The following is a 19,900-nucleotide window of genomic DNA, read 5'->3' as shown; positions in this document are numbered from 1 at the left end:
TATTAATAGAACTAAATGCTGTAAAATTGTGCTTCCACCTTTGGAAGAAGTTTTTGGTTTTTTTTTTTTTAACATTTGTGTCTCTAAACTGTTGAAGTGAACATACAAAGTAAAGAGAATATTGAGGTATCATTCATTCAGTTCAACCTCCGCTGTTTGGGCAGGTGGATGTCAGCTCTGGTATTGTTTTCTCTCTTCTTATAGATTTCCACCAGTGGAGAATCTCCTGCCTATTACAGGGAACAAACTTTTTCTTGTCTTCCTCTTTGAAGAAATCATAGAGGTGAAGAATTAAAGCAGCATAGTGCAATGGTTAAGGGAACTCACATTGCCACTTTTCAGACCTTGGGTAGATTTTTCACCTCTTTTGTCTCAGACATCTCAATGTGATGAGACTATAATAGTGCCAACCTCAGAGCAGCTGTGAGGATTAAATAAAACAAGATGCTGAAAGGCAGGGTTACATGATGGTAAAGAGAACAGGTGCTAGAGTAAAGCACTGAGGTCTGAACCTTAACTCTACCATTTTCAAGCCTGTGGCCTTGGGCATGTTACTTAACCTTCCTGCCCCATCTGTTTTCTCATCTGTAAGATTGGGAAAGCAGTAATTCCTCCTCTGTGCGTTATAATGAGGATTGAGTGAGTTTAATGTTTAGTGTCTGGCAGGTGGGAGGTACTCAGTGTCAGGCTCTTGTGTTATTTATTCTTACATGTATTTTCTATGTTTGATTGCTACCCAACCATGTGATTTATTTATATTCATCTTTAATGATCTTGTGGGGCTTCCCAGGTGACTCAGCAATAGAGTATTTACTTGCCAATGCAGGAGATGTGGGTTCGATCCCTGGGTTGGGAAGATGCCTAGGAGAAGGAAATGACAACCCACTCCAGTATTTTTGCCTGGGAAATCTCCACTAATGACCTTAATAAATGGACACTCTGTGAGTTTTCTGTTTTTATCTTATATTGTAATTCTGGATTTAGAAGATTCAGTGTACCAATACCCTTATCATTCCTATATTTAGGAATACATTATTTTAAAACTATATAGAGAGTATTTATTTATTTGACTGCACTAGGTCTGGAAAATCCCATGGACGGAGGAGCCTGGTGGGCTGCAGTCCATAGCGTTGCTGAAGGTCGGACACGACTGAGCGACTTCACTTTCTCTTTTCACTTTCACGCATTGGAGAAGGAGGTGGCAGCCCACTCCAGTGTTCTTGCCTGGAGAATCCCAGGGACGGAGGAGCCTGGTGGGCTGCCGTCTATGGGGTCGCACAGAGTCGGACACGACTGAAGCGACTTAGCAGCAGCAGCACTAGGTCTTGGTCGAGGCAGGCAGCGTCTTAGGTCTCCACTGTGCCGTGTGGAATCTTTGAGTTGCAGTATGTAGGCTCTTAGTTGCAGCATGCAGGATCTAGTTCCCCGACCAGGGATTGAACTCCCTGGCCCACTGGATTGGGAGCATAGAGTTTTAGCCACTGGACCACCTGGGAAGTCCCTAGCAGATTATTCTACAACATTTCAAATCAATTTTATAAGCAATAGCCAGGTAGGTTTAAAATTATTCTTTTCGTTAATTATATTGCATTAATACCCTTAGTGTAAAAAAACTTACTCTCTTAAGGTCTGTATTCCTCAATTACTACTGCTCTTTTCTGTTTCCTTCAATTAAAATCCTTTGGTAAGATTATGATTATTTCCTAAGAGTTAAATCTACTTTTAGATAACAGACTAATTTGTGTCTGTTAACACGATAATAATTTAACAAAGGGTATTAGTTGTGGTTGATCACTATTTGCTTGTGTTTTTTTTTTAACTAGGAAATTGTCCCCAAAGAGTAAAAAAAAGAAAAAAAAAATTTGATGTTAACTAAACTGGCTTGTTTTGAGGAGATATGTGTGGGTATTTAAGGGTGGCTCAGATGGTAAAGAATCTACCTGCAATGAGGAAGATTTGGGTTTGATCCCTGGGTTGGGAAGATCCCCTGGAGAAGGGAATGGCTACCCATTCCAGTATTCTTACCTGGAGAATCCCATGGACAGAAGAGCCTGGCGGGCTACGGTCCATGGGGTTGCAAACAGTTGGACACAACTAAAGCGACTTAGCAGCAACAATACGGGTATTTAAATGATCATATCACTTCTAAAGCCAGAATAAATTTTAAACCTTTTCACTAGAAACTTAAGCATCTGTCTAAACATTGATTTAGTAGTTTGTAGAATTTTATGGTATTACTTTTGACAGCCCATGCTGTGTTAATTTGCTGGGGCTGCCCTGCAAACTCGGAGAAGGCAATGGCACCCCACTCTAGTACTCTTGCCTGGAAAATCCCATGGATGGAAGAGCCTGGTAGTGGGGTCGCTCAGAGTCTGACACGACTGAGTGACTTCACTTTCACTTTCCACTTTCATGCACTGGAGAAGGAAATGGCAACCCACTCCAAGAATTCTCCAATTCTTGCCTGGAGAATCCCAGGGACAGGGGAGCCTGATGGGCTGCCGTCTATGGGGTCGCACAGAGTTGGACATGACTGAAGCGACTTAGCAGCAGCAGCAGCAGCCCTGCAAACTGCCACAAACTGATTGACTTAAACAACAGAAATGTATTCTCACAGCTCTGGAGGCTAGAAGTCTGACATCAAGGAGTCTGCAGGGTTGGTTTCTTCTAAGGCCTCTCTCCTTGGCTTGTCTGTAGCCATCTTCCCTCTGTGTCCTCAAGTGATCTTTCCTCTGGGTGTGTCTTCTTATAAGGATACTAGTCATACTGGATTAGGAAACACCCTCATGACCTCACTTTAACTTAATCATCTCTTTCAAGACTATCTCCAAGTGTAGTGATATCCTGAGGTGCTGGGGGGTGGGACTTCAACCTACCAATTTGAGGGGACGCAATTCTACCCACAACATGAGCTGTGATTGTTTTAGCTTCTAACTTTAGCTGAGTTTCTCCATTTTATGTTTTCCTGTCATTTGCTTGTTGACATTAATGTCTCTTTCATACATTTTACCACAATAAAATATTAAAAACTTTTTAAAAGTGTCTCTTTTACAGGAGCTTATCCGTGCTTCCCACCGTAGCAGCTTACAACAATCGTGCTCAAGCAGAACTCAAACTGCAGAACTGGAACAGTGCTTTTCAGGACTGTGAAAAGGTCTTGGAGTTAGAACCTGGGAACTTAAAGGGTAAAAAGTATTCATAGAATACCTTTAAATTTGCTGCACCATCTGTTGAAGGTCATCTGTAGATACTCATTATGTTTACACTGCTGCTAAGTCACTTCAGTCGTGTCCAACTCTGTGTGACCCCACAGACAGCAGCCCACCAGGCTCCCCCGTCCCTGGGACTCTCATGGCAAGAACACTGGAGTGGGTTGCCACTTCCTTCTCCAATGCATGAAAGTGAAAAGTGAAAGTGAAGTCGCTCAGTTGTGTCCAACCCCCAGCGACCCCATGGACTGCAGCCTACCAGGCTCCTCCATCCATGGGATTTTCCAGGCAAGAGTACTGGAGTGGGGTGCCATTGCCTTCTCCAATGTTTACACTAAAAAAAATTCAAATAAACTCAAATTTCTATATGTGAATCATTACCTTCCTCAAGTTACTTTGCATTTCAAGTTTAACTTCGGATTTAACTTTTTAATTACTTGCACTGATGTAGCTAGTAATCCCAGATGATTGAGCAAAGTGTACATGTTTTTGTTTTTACTTCTTTTTGGCTGCACTGGGTCTTCATGGCTGCCCGCAGGCTTTCTCTAGCCGTGGCGAGTGGGGGCTACTCTTCGTTGTGATGCGCAGTCTTCTCACTGCGGCGGCTTCTCTTGTTGTGGAGCAGGGGCTCTAGAGCACGTGGGCTTCAGTACTTGTGGTGCATGGGTTTAGTTCCCCTCAGCCTGTTGGATCTTATTTCCCCAACCTGGGATCAAACCCACGTTCCCTGCATTGGCAGCTGGATTCTTAACCACTGGACTACCAGGGAAGTCCTACATGCATTTTTAGAGAAATATCTCACGCTTGCATTTGAGCTGTAGTTTGTGGGGTTTTTGTTCCCTTTCAATTTTTAAAAAATTGTGGTAAAATTGACATAGCACAAACTTTTACCATCTTAGTCATTTTTAAGTACAGAGTTCGGTGGTCTTAAGTACATTCATATTGTTGTGCAGTCAGCTCTACTGTCCACCTTCAGAACTTTTTAAATCTTGAAAATGTACCCATGAAACAGCAACTCTTTATCCTCTCTACCCACCCCAGCCTCTGGCAACTACCAGTCTACTCTCTGTCTCTGTGATTTTATTATCCTAGGTACCTCATACAAATTAAATCATACAGTATTTATCTTTTTCTGACTGGCTTATTGAACTGTATCTTTTTATCTAAAAAATAAATTTAAATATGATTTTTAAATATTTATTAATAAGCTCACACCAGAGCTCTAGAACGTTCCACCAGCTGCTTTTTGGGTTTTCCACCTAGATGTCCATAGACCATTTGAAATTAAGTGTGTCCAAAGCTGACTACACCTCCCCACCAACACCCGCCCTCCATTCTGCTTTCCTACTGTACCTTCTTATGGTCCAAGCCTGAAGTATGCAAGTCAGACTCTGCTCTCCTTTTCTGTTACCAAGGAGTCATTCCGAAAGGGAGAGGCATAAATTATAATAGATTCATTCTATTTCTAAATACTATGGGTTCAGATAAATACAACCACTTACTTTTTTTCCCACATGCCTACAAACACGGGTGGGCAGAAACCATGGTGTGCTGAGGACGGATCCTGGTGCATCAGCCCGACTGTCATCGGCATGGATGCCCTCCCTTCCCCAGTAAAGTTCTTCTTTGCTTGTATGTTGTCTCTATCACAGCATATGGGTGGGGTCCTAGCTTTAGGCAGGTGCCCGGTCTCCACACGACCACTGTGCCAGGCCCTGTGCCATGCAGTACATATATTAACTCCATTACTTTTCACAACAGCTCAGTAACGGTGCGGGGACTGTTTTTAGTGGACTTGCCAGGTGGCTTAGTGATAAAGAACCCACATGCCAATGCAGGAGATACGAGTTTGATCCCTGGGTTGGGAAGATCCCCGGGAGAAGGAAATGGCAACCCACTCCAGTATTCTTGCCTGGGAAATCCCAAGGACAGAGGAGACTGGCGGACTGCACAGCCCATGGGTTCGAAAAAGAGTTAGACATGATTTAGCAACTAAACAACAACAGCTGTTACTAGCACACTCATTTTACAAAAGGACAGGGACATACTGAGGGACTGAACAACTCACCTAAGATCACCCAGCTGGTAAGTGACAGAGCCAGGACTTGACACTGGATGACACTCCAGAGTCCACATTCAACCACTGTGCTACTCTTCTGCACTAGAATGGTCTTCTGTTTTCATTTTTCCCCATTTGAATAATTTCTTAAGCACCAGAATCTTCACTATATAAAAAAACAAGTTTGACAGAGCCAAATCTAGTAATCAGTATGGCCATAAAACATTAAGAATTCTTAGATTTTCTTAAGAGGATAAATATCATCCTCTTTGAAACTTTATTTTTAACTCAAAAATTAATTGTTCTAAATGCAGCATAGTATATGGTTATAACCTGAAGCAGAAAATGGACATTAGTGGAAAAATTGGTGAAATCCACATAAAGTCTAATGTTTAGTTAACAATATTTCTTAGTTTTGGCAAATATATCATAGTTATGTAAGATGTTAGCCTTAAAGCTGGGTTGGGGTATATGAGAACTGTCTGTATTAGCTTTGCAACTTTCTGTAAATCTGAAATTATTTCCAAAAATAAAGAGTTTTTTAAAATGGTAATTGTTATATCATGAATATTTCTTTATGGACAGTTCCTTCTGAAATCTGAATAGGAACAGTAATAGCTCAATTTGTACTTATGCTATAATTTTGTTTATATTAATGATGAAATGATTTATCCTCTAGATCTTCCTGGCTCATTCTAAGACTAAAATCAAACTAGCCAAATTTATGTTTTAAAATAGTGTTATTAAAATAAATCAGATATAAATTACAGAATCAGATATAAATTCCAGAATTACAAAGCCTGATACTTTTCAAAATCATGGCTTACTACACAAAGTTCTCTTATGACATAATTAATCATGATTCATTTTAGTATTAAAAATTATCAAATTAGATGCTGTAACCTTCAAAAATTCTCTGATACAATTTACCAAAGTGTGCAATTTCTGAACTTAGCTGGACTTAAACACCAAGATTCTCTGTGTTCCTATTCATTTTAGATTGCTATAAAGACTTCACTAAGGACCCATATTCTGAGTTAGGTGCTTGGTTATTAATATAAATACCACATTTAAATGAAAGGCTTTTTAAGTTTTCAGAAAGTAGAAATAATAGTCATGATGATTATAAGGAGGAACATATTATTATTTAGTGAAGAGCTTCCCAATATTGTAGCACAGCATGATGCCTTCAAAGGGTTAAGATGTGGAGTCTCTCAGCCTTGGGGGAACTGGCAGAGCCTGGAGCTGTCAAAGGGCCAGGCTGTTGGAAGGGACAGTTTTTTATTGCAGCCTCTTCTGTTTGACCTCAGGATCATTTTCTGTATTTGTAAGAATCTTAAAATGGGTCTAGTTTGCACAATTGCATTCTAAATTCTTCCCCTTGAAGAATGTGTCATAATCAGAATGCCACATGTTAAAAAAATATAACTTTTATTTTGGTAAATTTTCAGCTCTTCTGCGCCGTGCCACCACATATAAGCATCAAAACAAGCTCCAGGAAGCTATAGAAGACTTGAATAAAGTACTGGCTGTTGAACCTGATAATGAGTTGGCCAAAGTAAGTACAGAAAGCAATCCCTCACCTAATTCTATAGTTTGCTTTTTCTGGGTTTATGTTAAGATACCAGCCTTGCTGGATAAATGATATTGAGGAATGAATAGGACACAACTTTAAATAGTAGATACATCTCAGACACCCCCCGGTGTTAACATGTATTTGAAGTGAAAGAAAGCAGACTCTTAAATTGTCCAAAATCATTAACCTACTCCTAAAGGATAAATAATTTTCTCTTTCCTACAGCATTGTAGGCAATCCTTTTCTTTGAGCCAATTTCAGTTTATTATGCAGGGTGGTGTAGAAGTTCCTAGTAGGATTAGGCATGAGCTTAATGGCCATAAAAGAGTGTTTCTTCCTTTAACTTGTATGGTAAGCATAGCATCATTGACAGTAAACTGACTCAGATATGTACTTAGGGGATCTGTGTTCAGACCTAGAGAGTGGAGGTAAGTGTCAAAAACTATGAAGGGTCTGAGACTTTACCCTATTTAAAACTTACAGGACTCCTGGGTCAGGCACAGAAGACTTTGTTACTCATGGCATGGCAAGCCAATGAGCCAAGGCGTCCCTGTTCATCACCAACTCCCGGAGCTTGCTCAAACTCATGTCCCAACATCCATATTTTATAATGTTGTTGTTGTTCAGTCACCCAGTCATGTCCAACTCTTTGTGACAATTTGGCTCCTGGAGTTTGCTCAAACTCATGTCCCAACATCCATATTTTATAATGTTGTTGTTGTTCAGTCGCCCAGTCATGTCCAACTCTTTGCGACAGTTTGGCTCCTGGAGTTTGCTCAAACTCATGTCCATTGAGTTGATGCCATCCAGCCATCTCAGCCTTTGTTTCCCCCTTCACCTCCTGCCCTCAGTCTTTCCCAGCATCTGGGTCTTTTCCAGTGAGCTGGCTTTTCATATGTGAAGGCTGAGATGGTTGGATGGCATCAGCTCAATGGACATGAGTTTGAGCAAACTCCAGGAGATAGTGAAGGACAGGGAAGCCTGGAGTGCTGTAGTCCATGGGGTCACAAAGAGTTGGACATGACTGGGCGACTGAACAACAACAACATTATAAAATATGGGTGTTGAGTTTTCTAAATGTGAGACCCCTCAGCTGTGACACAAACCCACTGAGTGTGTAGTACCTATCTGGGCCTTCTGCTGCCCCCATGGAACTTGGTGGTCAGGGTACCTGACATAAGCTTGAAGCTCATGTCTATCGAGTCAGTGATGCCATCCAACCATCTCATCCTCTATCACACCCTTCTCCTCCCACCTTCAGTCTTTCCCAGCATCAGGATCTTTTCAAATGAGTCAGTTCTTTGCATCAGGTGGACAAAGTATTAGAGCTTCAGCTTCAGCATCAGTCCTCCCAGTGAATATTCAGGGTTGATTTCCTTTACGATGGGATACAAGTAAATCTGCCAAACCTTTAAATATTACTCTTTAAAAGCATGTGTAGTATGGTTTCGGAGAAGGCAATGGCACCCCACTCCAGTACTCTTGCCTGGAAAATCCCATGGACGGAAGAGCCTGGTAGGCTACAGTCCATGGGGTCGCTAAGAGTCGGACATGACTGAACGACTTCACTTTCACTTTTCACTTTCATGCATTAGAAAAGGAAATGGCAACCCACTCCAGTGTTCTTGCCTGGAGAATCCCAGGGATGGGGGAGGCTGGTGGGCTGCCGTCTATGGGGTCACAGAGCAGATACGACTGAAGCGACTTAGCAGCAGCAGCAGCAGTATGGTTTAATTTTTATAAAACTTTTTGGACATGTCTGCAAGTTTATATGCATACAAACATATATAGGAAGATGATCATCAGAATATCAGTAGTTTATCTGAGAGGCGAGATTGCAGATAGTTTTTTTTCCTTTTTTATGCTTGTTATACTTTAATTTTTTTATAATGGAAATATATAATTATAATCAGAGAAATCAATGAAGTTGTTTGAAAAGAAAAATAAAGACCACCATAAAAAGCTTCATCTTAGTTATCTTTATTCACTTTTCAATATCTTCATATTATTACCTGCAAGAATAGTTGTATTTTTTACTAAAGAAAAAATTTTTCTTTAACATGGTGATTATGTTGTAGAAAACCTTGTCAGAGGTTGAAAGAGATCTGAAAAATTCTGAACCTGCATCTAAGACTCAAACCAAGGGGAAAAGGATGGTTATTCAGGAAGTAGAAAACTCAGAAGATGAAGATGAAAAGGACAGTGGAATAAAACATGAAGATGGCAGTGGAGATAAGAGTAAGACATCTTTACATCTTTTCTCTTTCATTTATGCAAAAGAGCTATCTTGTTATATGATTAGCTGGTTCAAATTTTCTATTCGTACAGAAATTCTTAGTCTACCAAACTTTTTATAGCCTTTACCTTATAAATCCACAAGCAAGTTTTTTCTTCTTTTTCTCAATACAGCTCATCTTTTTTTCTTTTATTATTGAAGTATAATTGACTTATAATATTATGTTGGTTTTGGGTGTACAACATGTTTCAATAATTTTATATATCATGAAATGATCAGCATGTAAGTCTAGTTAAAATCTTTTCCTTAATACAATCTCTCAAACCTATTTTTCTTCATAGTCTGACATCTTTTCTAATACTCAGTTTAATTCCTGATTATCACCTTTACATACAAATGGCTGCTTGTTTGTCACCAACCATTTGTAAGTTAACCTTCAATCAATCTCTGAGATGATTGTTTTATGGGTAGCTGCTTAGTTTCAAACAAATATGTTGACTTCAGAGGGGTTATATACCTAAAAATGAATGCACTATTGCTGTACATGCCTCTCTCCAAAGAAATTTTTTAAAAATACGCAATTTCACTTTTGATGTAATTGTTTTTTTAAAAAAGAATCTAGACTATATAAATTTTCATCTTCATAATGTAAGACAATGAAAGTTATATCAACTTTAAGTGAAAAAAATCTGCCTTTTCACCTGACCAGAGCAAGAGGAAGTTTTTGTTTCTTCTTGAGAACTCCTGAGCAACTAAGGGGGAAATGTCAGTGTTGAAAATCATTCACAGGTAAAAATCAACTTTAAGTAATTTGACAGAATATTTTAATTTTGAGGGAGAAATATAAAATGTTCAAGTCATTCAACTAAAAACAAACAAAAAAAAAAAACAAGGAGTATAAGTTTTTGGTTTTTTTTTTTTTTAAGTGGCAAAAAATATAACGTAAAATACATACCTCAGGTTAATATATGACCGGTTAAGCTAGGATGAAGACAAAAGCACAGAAAAGGAGGAGGTGAGAGAAGCGGAGACAGAGCAGAGCAACTGAGAGAGGATAGGAAAGAAAGTGAGGGCACCAAAGGGAAGAAAGGAGACTTTAAAGTAGGCAGCTCTTCAAGGACTGAGGCGCACCTTTTTAAGTAAGTTCTGGCAACAAATGTTTTTCTTAGGGTTTATATGTACCAAGATAATTAGCCAGCATTTTGCATTACAAAGAGTTAAAGTCTTATCTGAAACAATATCAGATCAGATCAGTCGCTCAGTCGTGTCCAACTCTTTGCGACCCCATGAATCGCAGAACGCCAGGCCTCCCTGTCCATCACCAACTCGCGGAGTTCACTCAGACTCACGTCCATCGAGTCAGTGATGCCATCCAGCCATCTCATCCTCTGTCGTCCCCTTCTCCTCTTGCCCCCAATCCCTCCCAGCATCAGAGTCTTTTCCAATGAGTCAACTCTTCGCATGAGGTGGCCAAAGTACTGGACTTTCAGCTTTAGCATCATTCCTTCCAAAGAAATCCCAGGGCTGATCTCCTTCAGAATGGACTGGTTGGATCTCCTTGCAGTCCAAGGGACTCTCAAGAGTCTTCTCCAACACCACAGTTCAAAAGCATCAATTCTTCAGCGCTCAGCTTTCTTCACAGTCCAACTCTCACATCCATACATGACCACAGGAAAAACCATAGCCTTGACTAGATGAACCTTTGTTGGCAAAGTAATGTCTCTGCTTTTGAATATGTTATCTAGGTTGGTCATAACTTTCCTTCCAAGGAGTAAGCGTCTTTTGCTATTATTTTACAATTATTTTTAAAATTTACATATAGTAAAAGTGGGCTTCCCTGGTGGCTCAGTGGCAAAGAATCAGCTTGCCAATCAGGAGAACAAGTTCAATCTCTGGGTCGGGAAGATGACCCAGAGAAGGGAATGGCTACCCACTCCAGTATTCTCGTCTGGAGAATTGCATGGACAGAGGAGCTACAGTCCATGAGGTCACAAAAGAGTTGGACACTACTTAGCAACTAAATAACAAAAACTACAATAGTAAAAATGGACTTTTTTGGTGTGCAGTTCTAACACGTGTATAATTTCGTATAACCATCACTGCAGTCAGGATACAGAACAATTTCATCACAAATTGTTGACCAAAAGAAAGTATTCTTTCTTTTTTGCTTCCCTTTTAGCCAAACCCTCCCCTCACCCCAAGCCTTGGGTAGCCATTGATCTATTATCTGTTCTTACAGTTTAACTTTTCCCGGAAAGTGACATCAATGGAAACAGAGAATATGTAACCTTCTGCAACTAGCTTCCTTCACTCAGCATAATGTCACTGAGATTCATTCATGTAGCTGCATGTATCTTTGATTCATTCTTTTTTTATTACTGAGTAGTACACCTTTACATGGGTATATCGCTGCTTGTTTATCCCTTCATTTGTTCAAGGGCATTTGGGTTTTTTTTTCCAGTATTTGGTATTTATGAATAGATAAATACTAAGATTTAAGATTTATCTATTCATAAAATATGCTACTAAGATTCATGCACAGATTTTTGGGTGAACATATGTTTTCATTTCTCTAGGGTAAATACCAGGAGTGAACTGTGAGTCACAGGGCAAGTGTATGTTTAACTTTACTAAAATCTTCCAACTGCTTTTCCAGAATGGCAGTACCATTTTTCATTCCCATGAGCAGCATTTTCATTTTATTCCCATAAGCAGCATTTTTCATTCCCATGAGAAGCATTCCCATGAGAAGTATATGGCTTCAACAGTACATGAACTGTGAACTTCCAGATGTTCAAGCTAGATTTAGAAAAGGCAGAGGAACAGAGATCAAATTGCCAACATCCTCTGGATCATGAAAAAAACAAAAGAGTTCCAGAAAAACATCTACTTCTGCTTTATTGACTATGCCAAAGTCTTTGACTGTGTGAATCACAATAAACTGTGGAAAATTCTGAAAGAGATGGGAATACCAGACCACTTGACCTGCCTCTTGAGAAATCTGTATGAACAACAGATTCATAACAGCAACAGTTAGAACTGGACATGGAACAACAGACTGGTTCCAAATAGGAAAAGGAGTACGTCAATGCTGTATATTGTCACCCTGCTTATTTAACTTACATGCAGAGTGCATCATGAGAAACGCTGGGTTGGATGAAGCACAAGCTGGAATCAAGATTGCTGGGAGAAATATCAATAACCTCAGATATGCAGATGATACCACCCTTATGGCAGAAAGTGAAGAACTAAAGAGCCTCTTGATGAAAGTGAAAAAAGTTGGCTTAAAGCTCAACATTCAGAAAACTAAGATCATGGCATCTGGTCCCATCACTTCATGGCAAATAGATGGGGAAACAATGAAAACAGTGACAGACTTTGCTTTTGGGGCTCCAAAATCACTGCAGATGGTGACTGCAGCCATGAAATTAAAAGATGCTTGCTCCTTGGAAGAAAAGTTATGACCAACCTAGACAGCATATTAAAAAGCAGAGGCATTACTTTGCCAACAAAGGTCTGTCTAGTCAAAGCTATGGTTTTCCCAGTAGTCATGTATGGATGTGACAGTTGGACTATAAAGAAAGCTGAGTGCCAAAGATCTGATGCTTTTGATCTGTGGTGTTGGAGAAGACTCTTGAGAGTCCCTTGGACTGCAAGGAGATTCAACCAGTCCATCCTACAGGAAATAAGTCCTGAATATTCATTGGAAGGACTGAAGCTGAAGCTGAAACTCCAATACTTTGGCCACCTGATTTGAAGAAGTGACTCATTGGAAAAGACCCTGATGCTGGGAAAGATTGAAGGTGAGAGGAGAAGGGGATGACAGAGGATGAGATGGTTCAATGGCATCACTGACTTGATGGACATGAGTTTGAGTAAGCTCCGGGAGTTGGTGATGGACAGGGAAGCCTGGTGTGCTGCAGTCCATGGGGTCGCAAAGAGTCGGACATGAATGAGTGACTGAACTGAACTGAACTAAGAAGCATATGAGAGTTCTAGCTGCTTCACATTCTTGCCAGCATTTGGCATTTTATGTTTAAAAATATTTTTAGCCATTTGCTTAGGTGTATGGTGGTTTCTCATTGTGGTTCTAATTTGCATTTTGTTGTGGTTGTCGTTTAGTTACTAAGTCGTGTCTGACTCTTTTGCAACTCCATGGGCTCCTCTGTCCGTGGGACTTCCCAGGCAAGAATACTGGAATGGGTTGCCATTTCCTTCTCCAGGGGATCTTCCCTACCCAGGGATTGAATCCACGTCTCCTGCATTGGCAGGTGGATTCTTTGCCACGGAGCCACCAGGGAAGCCCTACTCAGGGTTTGGTATTACTTAATTGCCTTTTCCCTTGCTAAATGTTAATATTTTCTTTCTTCCTCACTTGTAAGGAATTTTGTACTGTATATTAGCAATTCTTAATATTATTATATGTGATTTTCAGTTTTGTTCAACTCTGATGTGGAACTTTTAAAATCTGGTTAGTTTTGGGTAACAGTTTTCCTACCTAATTCTGTGAACTATGGTTCTATTGTCAATTTATTTTCAAAACTTTTGCAGTGTTATCTGAATCTGTCCCACTTATGTACCACCCCATGACCACCTGGGGTCTGGGCAATGGTTTCCCCTGTAAAATCACTTCTCAAAAATTTTGGTAGAATGTTTGAAGTTAGATTTATGCATATGGATCCCCTGGCAGGCAAGCTCATTTCAGATACAATTATAAAATTGTTTTTTTAAGTTCCCTCCTCTCTGTGATTCTTCCCTACTCTTTGTGGCTCTCAGAGGTTTTTCTTCCTCTTCCTCTGGCTAGAAAACAATTTAATTCTACTGTACACATCCCATGACTATGTGCCTCTAGGACTGAGCAGCAAGAGGAAAGAAAAAGAATGGGGATATCCTAGGGACCAGTTTCTCTGACCAGCATAAGAGTTCCTCTCCCCCACGGTTTTAAGTATCTACTTGATTGCCGCTGCCTCTGCACTTGCTAATGCACTGTTTGGGGACTGGGACTGGAGAGAAAGGAAAAACAAAGCAAATGTAAATAGGGAATTTCCCCATAGGGGCTAAATATCTTTTTTGTTGTTGTTGTTTTAAAAGATAAATAATAGAGGGCATCTCCTAAAGCTATTTCCTTCCATACCCAGCAGACTGTTCTGGGTTTTAAACTGCCATTGATCCAGGATAGGAAATATCAAAGAAAAGAAAATGGAGAAACTGACTGCTGTTTGGGGGGTATTTCCAATTCTAGTTCCATCCCTCATCAGCCTGTTACCATTTTATTTTCAGTGTCCTCATATAACTGCTCCATGAATTCTGTCCAAGGTTGTTAGTTGTATTCAGTGTGAGACACAGGGTGGAGTTTATTTACTCCATATTGACAGGAATCACACTTCTCATTACTTTTTTTGACCAATTAGCACCCATGAAGAACTATGAAAGTGCTTTACATATAGTTTTTCACTTAATCCTCAAGGAAGCGATTAATTATCCATACTTAAAGTATTTGCCTGTAATGCAGGAGACACGGGTTTGATCCCTGGGTCGGGAAGATCCCCTGGAGAAGGAAGTGGCAACCCACCCCAGTGTTCCTGCCTGGAGAATCCCATGGACAGAGGAGCCTGGTGGGCTACAGTCCATGGGGTTGCAAAGAGTTGGACACGACTGAGCGACTAACACACACATAGAGATTAGGAAATGGAAGCTTAGAAAGGTTGTTTGCCACATTTGCACAGATTGTAAGTCACGTGGATAGAATATGGCTTCAAATGTGTGAGATTCCAAAGTCTGTCTCTTCAAGATGGTTGTTAGATGCCAACTAAGGCCCAGGGACTCCAGCAGTGCCTTTGGGCAGCATGCTGACTGATGCCTAGTGCCCGGTGAAGGTTTGTGTGCTCCGTGAGAACCAATGGTGGGAGAACTAGGGCACCCGGCATGTCACCTGGCCATGTGGAGCAGCTGAAGGGCATGTCCCTGCTACTTAGGGCCTGACAAAACGTGGTTCACTGGAGAAGGGAATGGCAAACCACTTCAGTATTCTTGCCTCGAGAACCCCATGAACACAATGAAAAGGCAAAAAGATATGACACTGGAAGATGAGCCCTCCAGGTGGGTAGGTGTCCAATACACTACTGGGGAGAAACAGCTCCAGAAAGAATGGAGAGGCTGGGATCAAGCGAAAATATCACTCAGTTGTGGATGTGTCTGGTGGTGAAAGTAAAGTCCAGTACTGTAAAGAATGTTGTGTAGGAACCTGGAACGTGAGATCCATGAATCAAGGTAAATTGGATGTCGTCAAGCAGGAGATAGCAAGAGTGAACATTGACATTTTAGGTATCAGTGAACTAAAATGGATGGGAATGAGCAAATTTAATTCAGATGACCACTGTATCTACTACCATGGGCAAGAATCCCTTAGAAGAAATGGAGTAGCCCTCAAAGTCAACTAAAGAGTCTGAAATACAGTACTAGGATACAGTCTCAGAAATGACAGAATGATCTCTGTTCACCTCTAAGGCAAACCATTCAACATTACAGTAATCCAAATCTATGTCCCAATCACTGATGCCAAAGAAGCTGAAGTTGACTGGTTATATGAAGACCTATAAGACCTTCCAGAACACCAAAAAAAAAAAAAAAGATGTCCTTTTCATCATAGGGGGCTGGAATGCAAAAGTAGAAAGTCAGGTGATACCTGGAGTAACAGGCAAGTTTAGCCTTGGAGTACAAAATGAGGCAGGGCAAAGGCTAACAGAGTTTTGCCAACAGAATGCACTGGTCATAGCAGACACCCTCTTCCAGCCACAAAAGAGACAACTCTACACATGGACATCACCAAATGGTCAATACTGAAATCAGATTGATTATATTCTTTGTACCTGAAGATGGGAAAGCTCTATACAGTCAGCAAAAACAAGACCTGGAACTGACTGTGGCTCAGATCATGAACTCTTTGCCAAATTCAGACTTAAAGAAAGTAGGGAAAACCACTGGACCATTCAGGTATGCCCTTAATCAAATCCCTTTTGATTATGTGGTGGAAGTGATGGATAGACTCAAGGGATTAGTGCCTGAAGAACTATCAATGGAGGTTTGTAACACTGTACAGGAGGTAGTGACCAAAACCATCCCCAAGAAAAAGAAATGCAGGAAGGCTAAGTGGTTGTCTGAGGAGGCCTTCCAAGTAATTGAGAAAAGAAGAGAAGTGCAAGGCAAAGGAGAAAGGGAAAGATATACCCAACTGAATGCTGAGTTCCAGAAAATAGCAAGGAAAGATAAGAAAGCTTTCTTAAGCGAACAATGCAAAGAAATAGAGGAAAACAATAGAATAGGAAAAACTAAAGATCTCTTCAAGAAGATTGGAGATACCAAGGGAACATTTCATGTAAAGATGGGCACAATAAAGGACAGAAACAGCAAGGCCCTAACAGAAGGAGACGAGATTAAGAAGAGGTGGCAAGAATACACAGAACTAGACAAAAAAGGTCTTAATGACCCAGATAACCATGATGGTGTGGTCACCCACCTAGAGCCAGACATCCTGGAGTGTAAAGTCAAGTGGGCCTTAGGAAGCATTACTACGAACAAAGCTAGTGGAGGTGATGGAATTCCAGCTGAGCTATTTCAAATCCTAAAAGATGATTCTGTGAAAGTGCTGCACTCAATATGCCAGCAAATTTGGAAAACTCAACAATGTTCTAGGACCGGAAAAGGTCAGTTTTCATTCCAATCCCAAATAAAGGCAATGCCAAAGAATATTCAAATTACCAATAATTGCACTCATTTCACATGCTAGCAAGATTATGCTTAAAATCCTTCCAGCTAGGCTTCGGCAGTACGTGAACTGAGAACTTTCCGATGTTCAAGCTGGATTTAGAAAAGGCAGAGGAACCAGAGATCAAATTGCCAACATCTATTGGATTATAGAAAAAGCAAGGGAATTCCAGAAAAACATCTGCTTCGTTGACTACACAAAAGCCTTTGACTGTGTGGATCACAGCAAACTGGAAAATTCTGAAAGAGATGGGAATACCAGACCACTTTACCTGTCTCCTGAGAAACCTGTATGCGGGACAAGAAGCAACAGTTAGTAGCCGACATGGAACAACGGACTGGTTCAAAATTGGGAAAGGAGTGCGTCAAGGCTATATATTGTCATCCTGCTTATTTAACTTATATGCAGAGTACAACAGCAAAATGCCAGGCTGGATGACTCAAAGCTGGAACCAAGATTGCTGGGAGAAATATCAACAACCTCAGATATTCAAATGATACCACTCTAATGGCAGAAAACTTAGAGGAACTAAAAAGCCTCTTGATGAAGGTGAAAGAAGAGAGTGAAAAAGCTGGCTTAAAACTCAACATTCAGAAAACAAAGATCATGGCATCCATTCCTATCACTTGGCAAATAGATGGGGGAAAAAGTAGAAACAGTGACAGATTTTGGTGTTTTTTTTGGCTCCAAAATCACTGCAGGTAACTGTAGCCACGAAATTAAAAGATGCTTGCTCCTTGGAAGAAAAGCTTGTCACAAACCCAGAGAGCATATTAAAAACCAGAGACATTACTTTGCTGACGAAAGTCCATATAGTCAAAGGTATACTTTTTCCAATAGTCATGTACAGATGTGAGAATTGGACCATAAGAAGGCTGAATGCCAAAGAGTTGATGCCTTCAAATTGTGGTGCTGGAGAAGACTCTTGAGCGTTCCTTGGACAGCATGGAGATCAAACCAGTCAGTCCTAAAGGAAATCAGTCCTGTATGTTCATTGGAAGGACTGATGCTGAAGCTGAAGCTGCAATACTTTGGCTACCTGATGCAAGGAGCTGACTCATTGGAAAAAGACCCTGATGCTGGGAAAGATTGAGGGCCGATGAAGAAGCAGGAAAAAGAAGATGAGATGATTGGATGGCATCACCAACTCAATGGACATGAGTTTGAGCAAACTCTGGGAGACAGTGAAGTACAGGGAAGCCTGGCCTGCTGCAGTTCACGGGGTTGCAAAGGGTCAGACATGACTTAGCGAATGAACAACAACAGCAAGAAAGTATAGGTTCCATAAAACCCAGGCTGAACATCACCGGGCTGTCCTGTGAAAGAAACAGGTAGGATTTGGTGTTTATCCACTCTTGTGCTGATGCTGTACCAAGAACTCTTATCAGAGTTTGAACATATGTTGAGAAACAAGTGAGTTAAGGACTAATATTGATTTTGATTTAAAAAATGGGCAGAGGAACTGAATAGACATTTTCCCAAAGAAGACCTTCATTTGGCCAACAAGTACATGAAAAGGTGCTCAGTATCATTAATCATCAGGGAAATGGAAAGCCAAACCACAATGAAAACCTCACTCTGTGTGAATGGCCATCATCAAGAAGACAAGAGATCACAAGTGTCAGCAAGGATATGGAGAAAAGGGAACTCGTGTACACTGTTGGAATATAACCACTATGGAAAAGAGTATGGTGGTTCCTCAAAATATTAAAAATAGAACTATTTTCAAATTTTTAAGTAAAAAAATTAAAAATTACATTTTAACTAAAAAAATTTCAATATGATTCAGCCATCTCACTTCTGGGTGTATGTCCAAAAGAAATGAGATCACTGTCTTGAAGAGATATCCATTGTTTATTGCAGTATTATTCCCAATAGCCAAGACATGGAAACAATCTTAGTATCTACCAACAGATGAATAAGTACAGAAAGTGTGTGAAACAGACACAGACACAGATACACACACACACTCAAAAGGAATATTATCCTGCCATAATATAAAGGAAAATCCTGCCATTTTTAACAACGTGGGTGGAACTTGAGGATACTATGCTAAGTGAGGCAAGTCAGAGAAAGATAAATATTGTATGATCTCACTTATGTGTGGAATCTTAAAAAAGCCAAATTCATAATAATAGAGACTAGAATGGTGGTTGCCAGGTGCTGAGGGTTGGAGGTATTGGGAGAAGTTAGTCAAAGGGTATAAACTTCCAGTTATAAGATGAGTAAGTTCTGGGGATTCAGTATACAGCATGATGTCTATAGTTAACAATACCATATTATATACTTGAAAGTTGCTAAGAAAGTAGATCTTAAATATTCTTACTACAAAAAATATAGTAGTTTTGCAAGGTGAAGGATGTGTTAAGTAACCCTATTGTGGTAATCATTTTGCAATATATATATGTGTATCACGGAGAAGGCAATGGCATCCCACTCCAGTACTCTTGCCTGGAAAATCCATGGACGGAGGAGCCTGGTAGGCTGCGGTCCATGGAGTCGCTAAAAGTCGGACACGACTGAGCAACTTCACTTTCACTTTTTACTTTCATGCATTGGAGAAGGAAATGGCAACCCATTCCGGTGTGCTAAAAGTCGGACACAACTGAGCAACTTCACTTTCACTTTTTACTTTCATGCATTGGAGAAGGAAATGGCAACCCATTCCGGTGTTCTTGCTTGGAGAATCCCAGGGACGGGGAAGCCTGGTGGGCTGCCGTCTATGGGGTCACACAGAGTCAGACACACTGAAGCGACTTAGCAGCAGCAGCAGCATATATGTATCAAATCACCACACTGTACAACTTAAACTTATACAATGTTTTGTGTCAATTGTATCTCAAAATACTAAAATGCCTTCTTCACAATTAGAGATAAACAAGAGAGGGCTAATCAAAAAATCTGTAATACACATGGTGGTGGTTTAGTTGCTGAGTCATGTCCGACTCTCGCTACTCCATGGACAGTAGCCAGCCAGGCTCCTCTGTCCATGGGATTCGCCAGGAAAGAGTACTGGAGTGGGTAGCCATTCCCTTCTCCAGGGGATCTTCCCCAC

At 40.5% G+C, this 19,900-nt stretch overlaps 1 protein-coding gene across 2 annotated transcripts in view; it reads left to right on the top strand.

Moving 5' to 3' along the window:
* Window positions 1-19,900, top strand: part of SPAG1 (sperm associated antigen 1) — an 87,635-nt gene that overhangs the window by 27,268 nt on the left and 40,467 nt on the right. For both annotated transcript variants that reach the window (XM_025001876.2, XM_059874376.1), the window contains 3 exons: window positions 3,055-3,185; window positions 6,720-6,826; window positions 8,923-9,082. In XM_025001876.2, the coding sequence (XP_024857644.1) occupies window positions 3,055-3,185; window positions 6,720-6,826; window positions 8,923-9,082 (398 nt within the window). The remainder of the gene's footprint in view (window positions 1-3,054; window positions 3,186-6,719; window positions 6,827-8,922; window positions 9,083-19,900) is intronic.

Source organism: Bos taurus, chromosome 14 (genome assembly GCF_002263795.3).
Source record: "Bos taurus isolate L1 Dominette 01449 registration number 42190680 breed Hereford chromosome 14, ARS-UCD2.0, whole genome shotgun sequence".
NCBI classification, from domain to species: domain Eukaryota; kingdom Metazoa; phylum Chordata; class Mammalia; order Artiodactyla; family Bovidae; genus Bos; species Bos taurus.
This window is presented reverse-complemented; position numbering and strand designations above follow the sequence as displayed.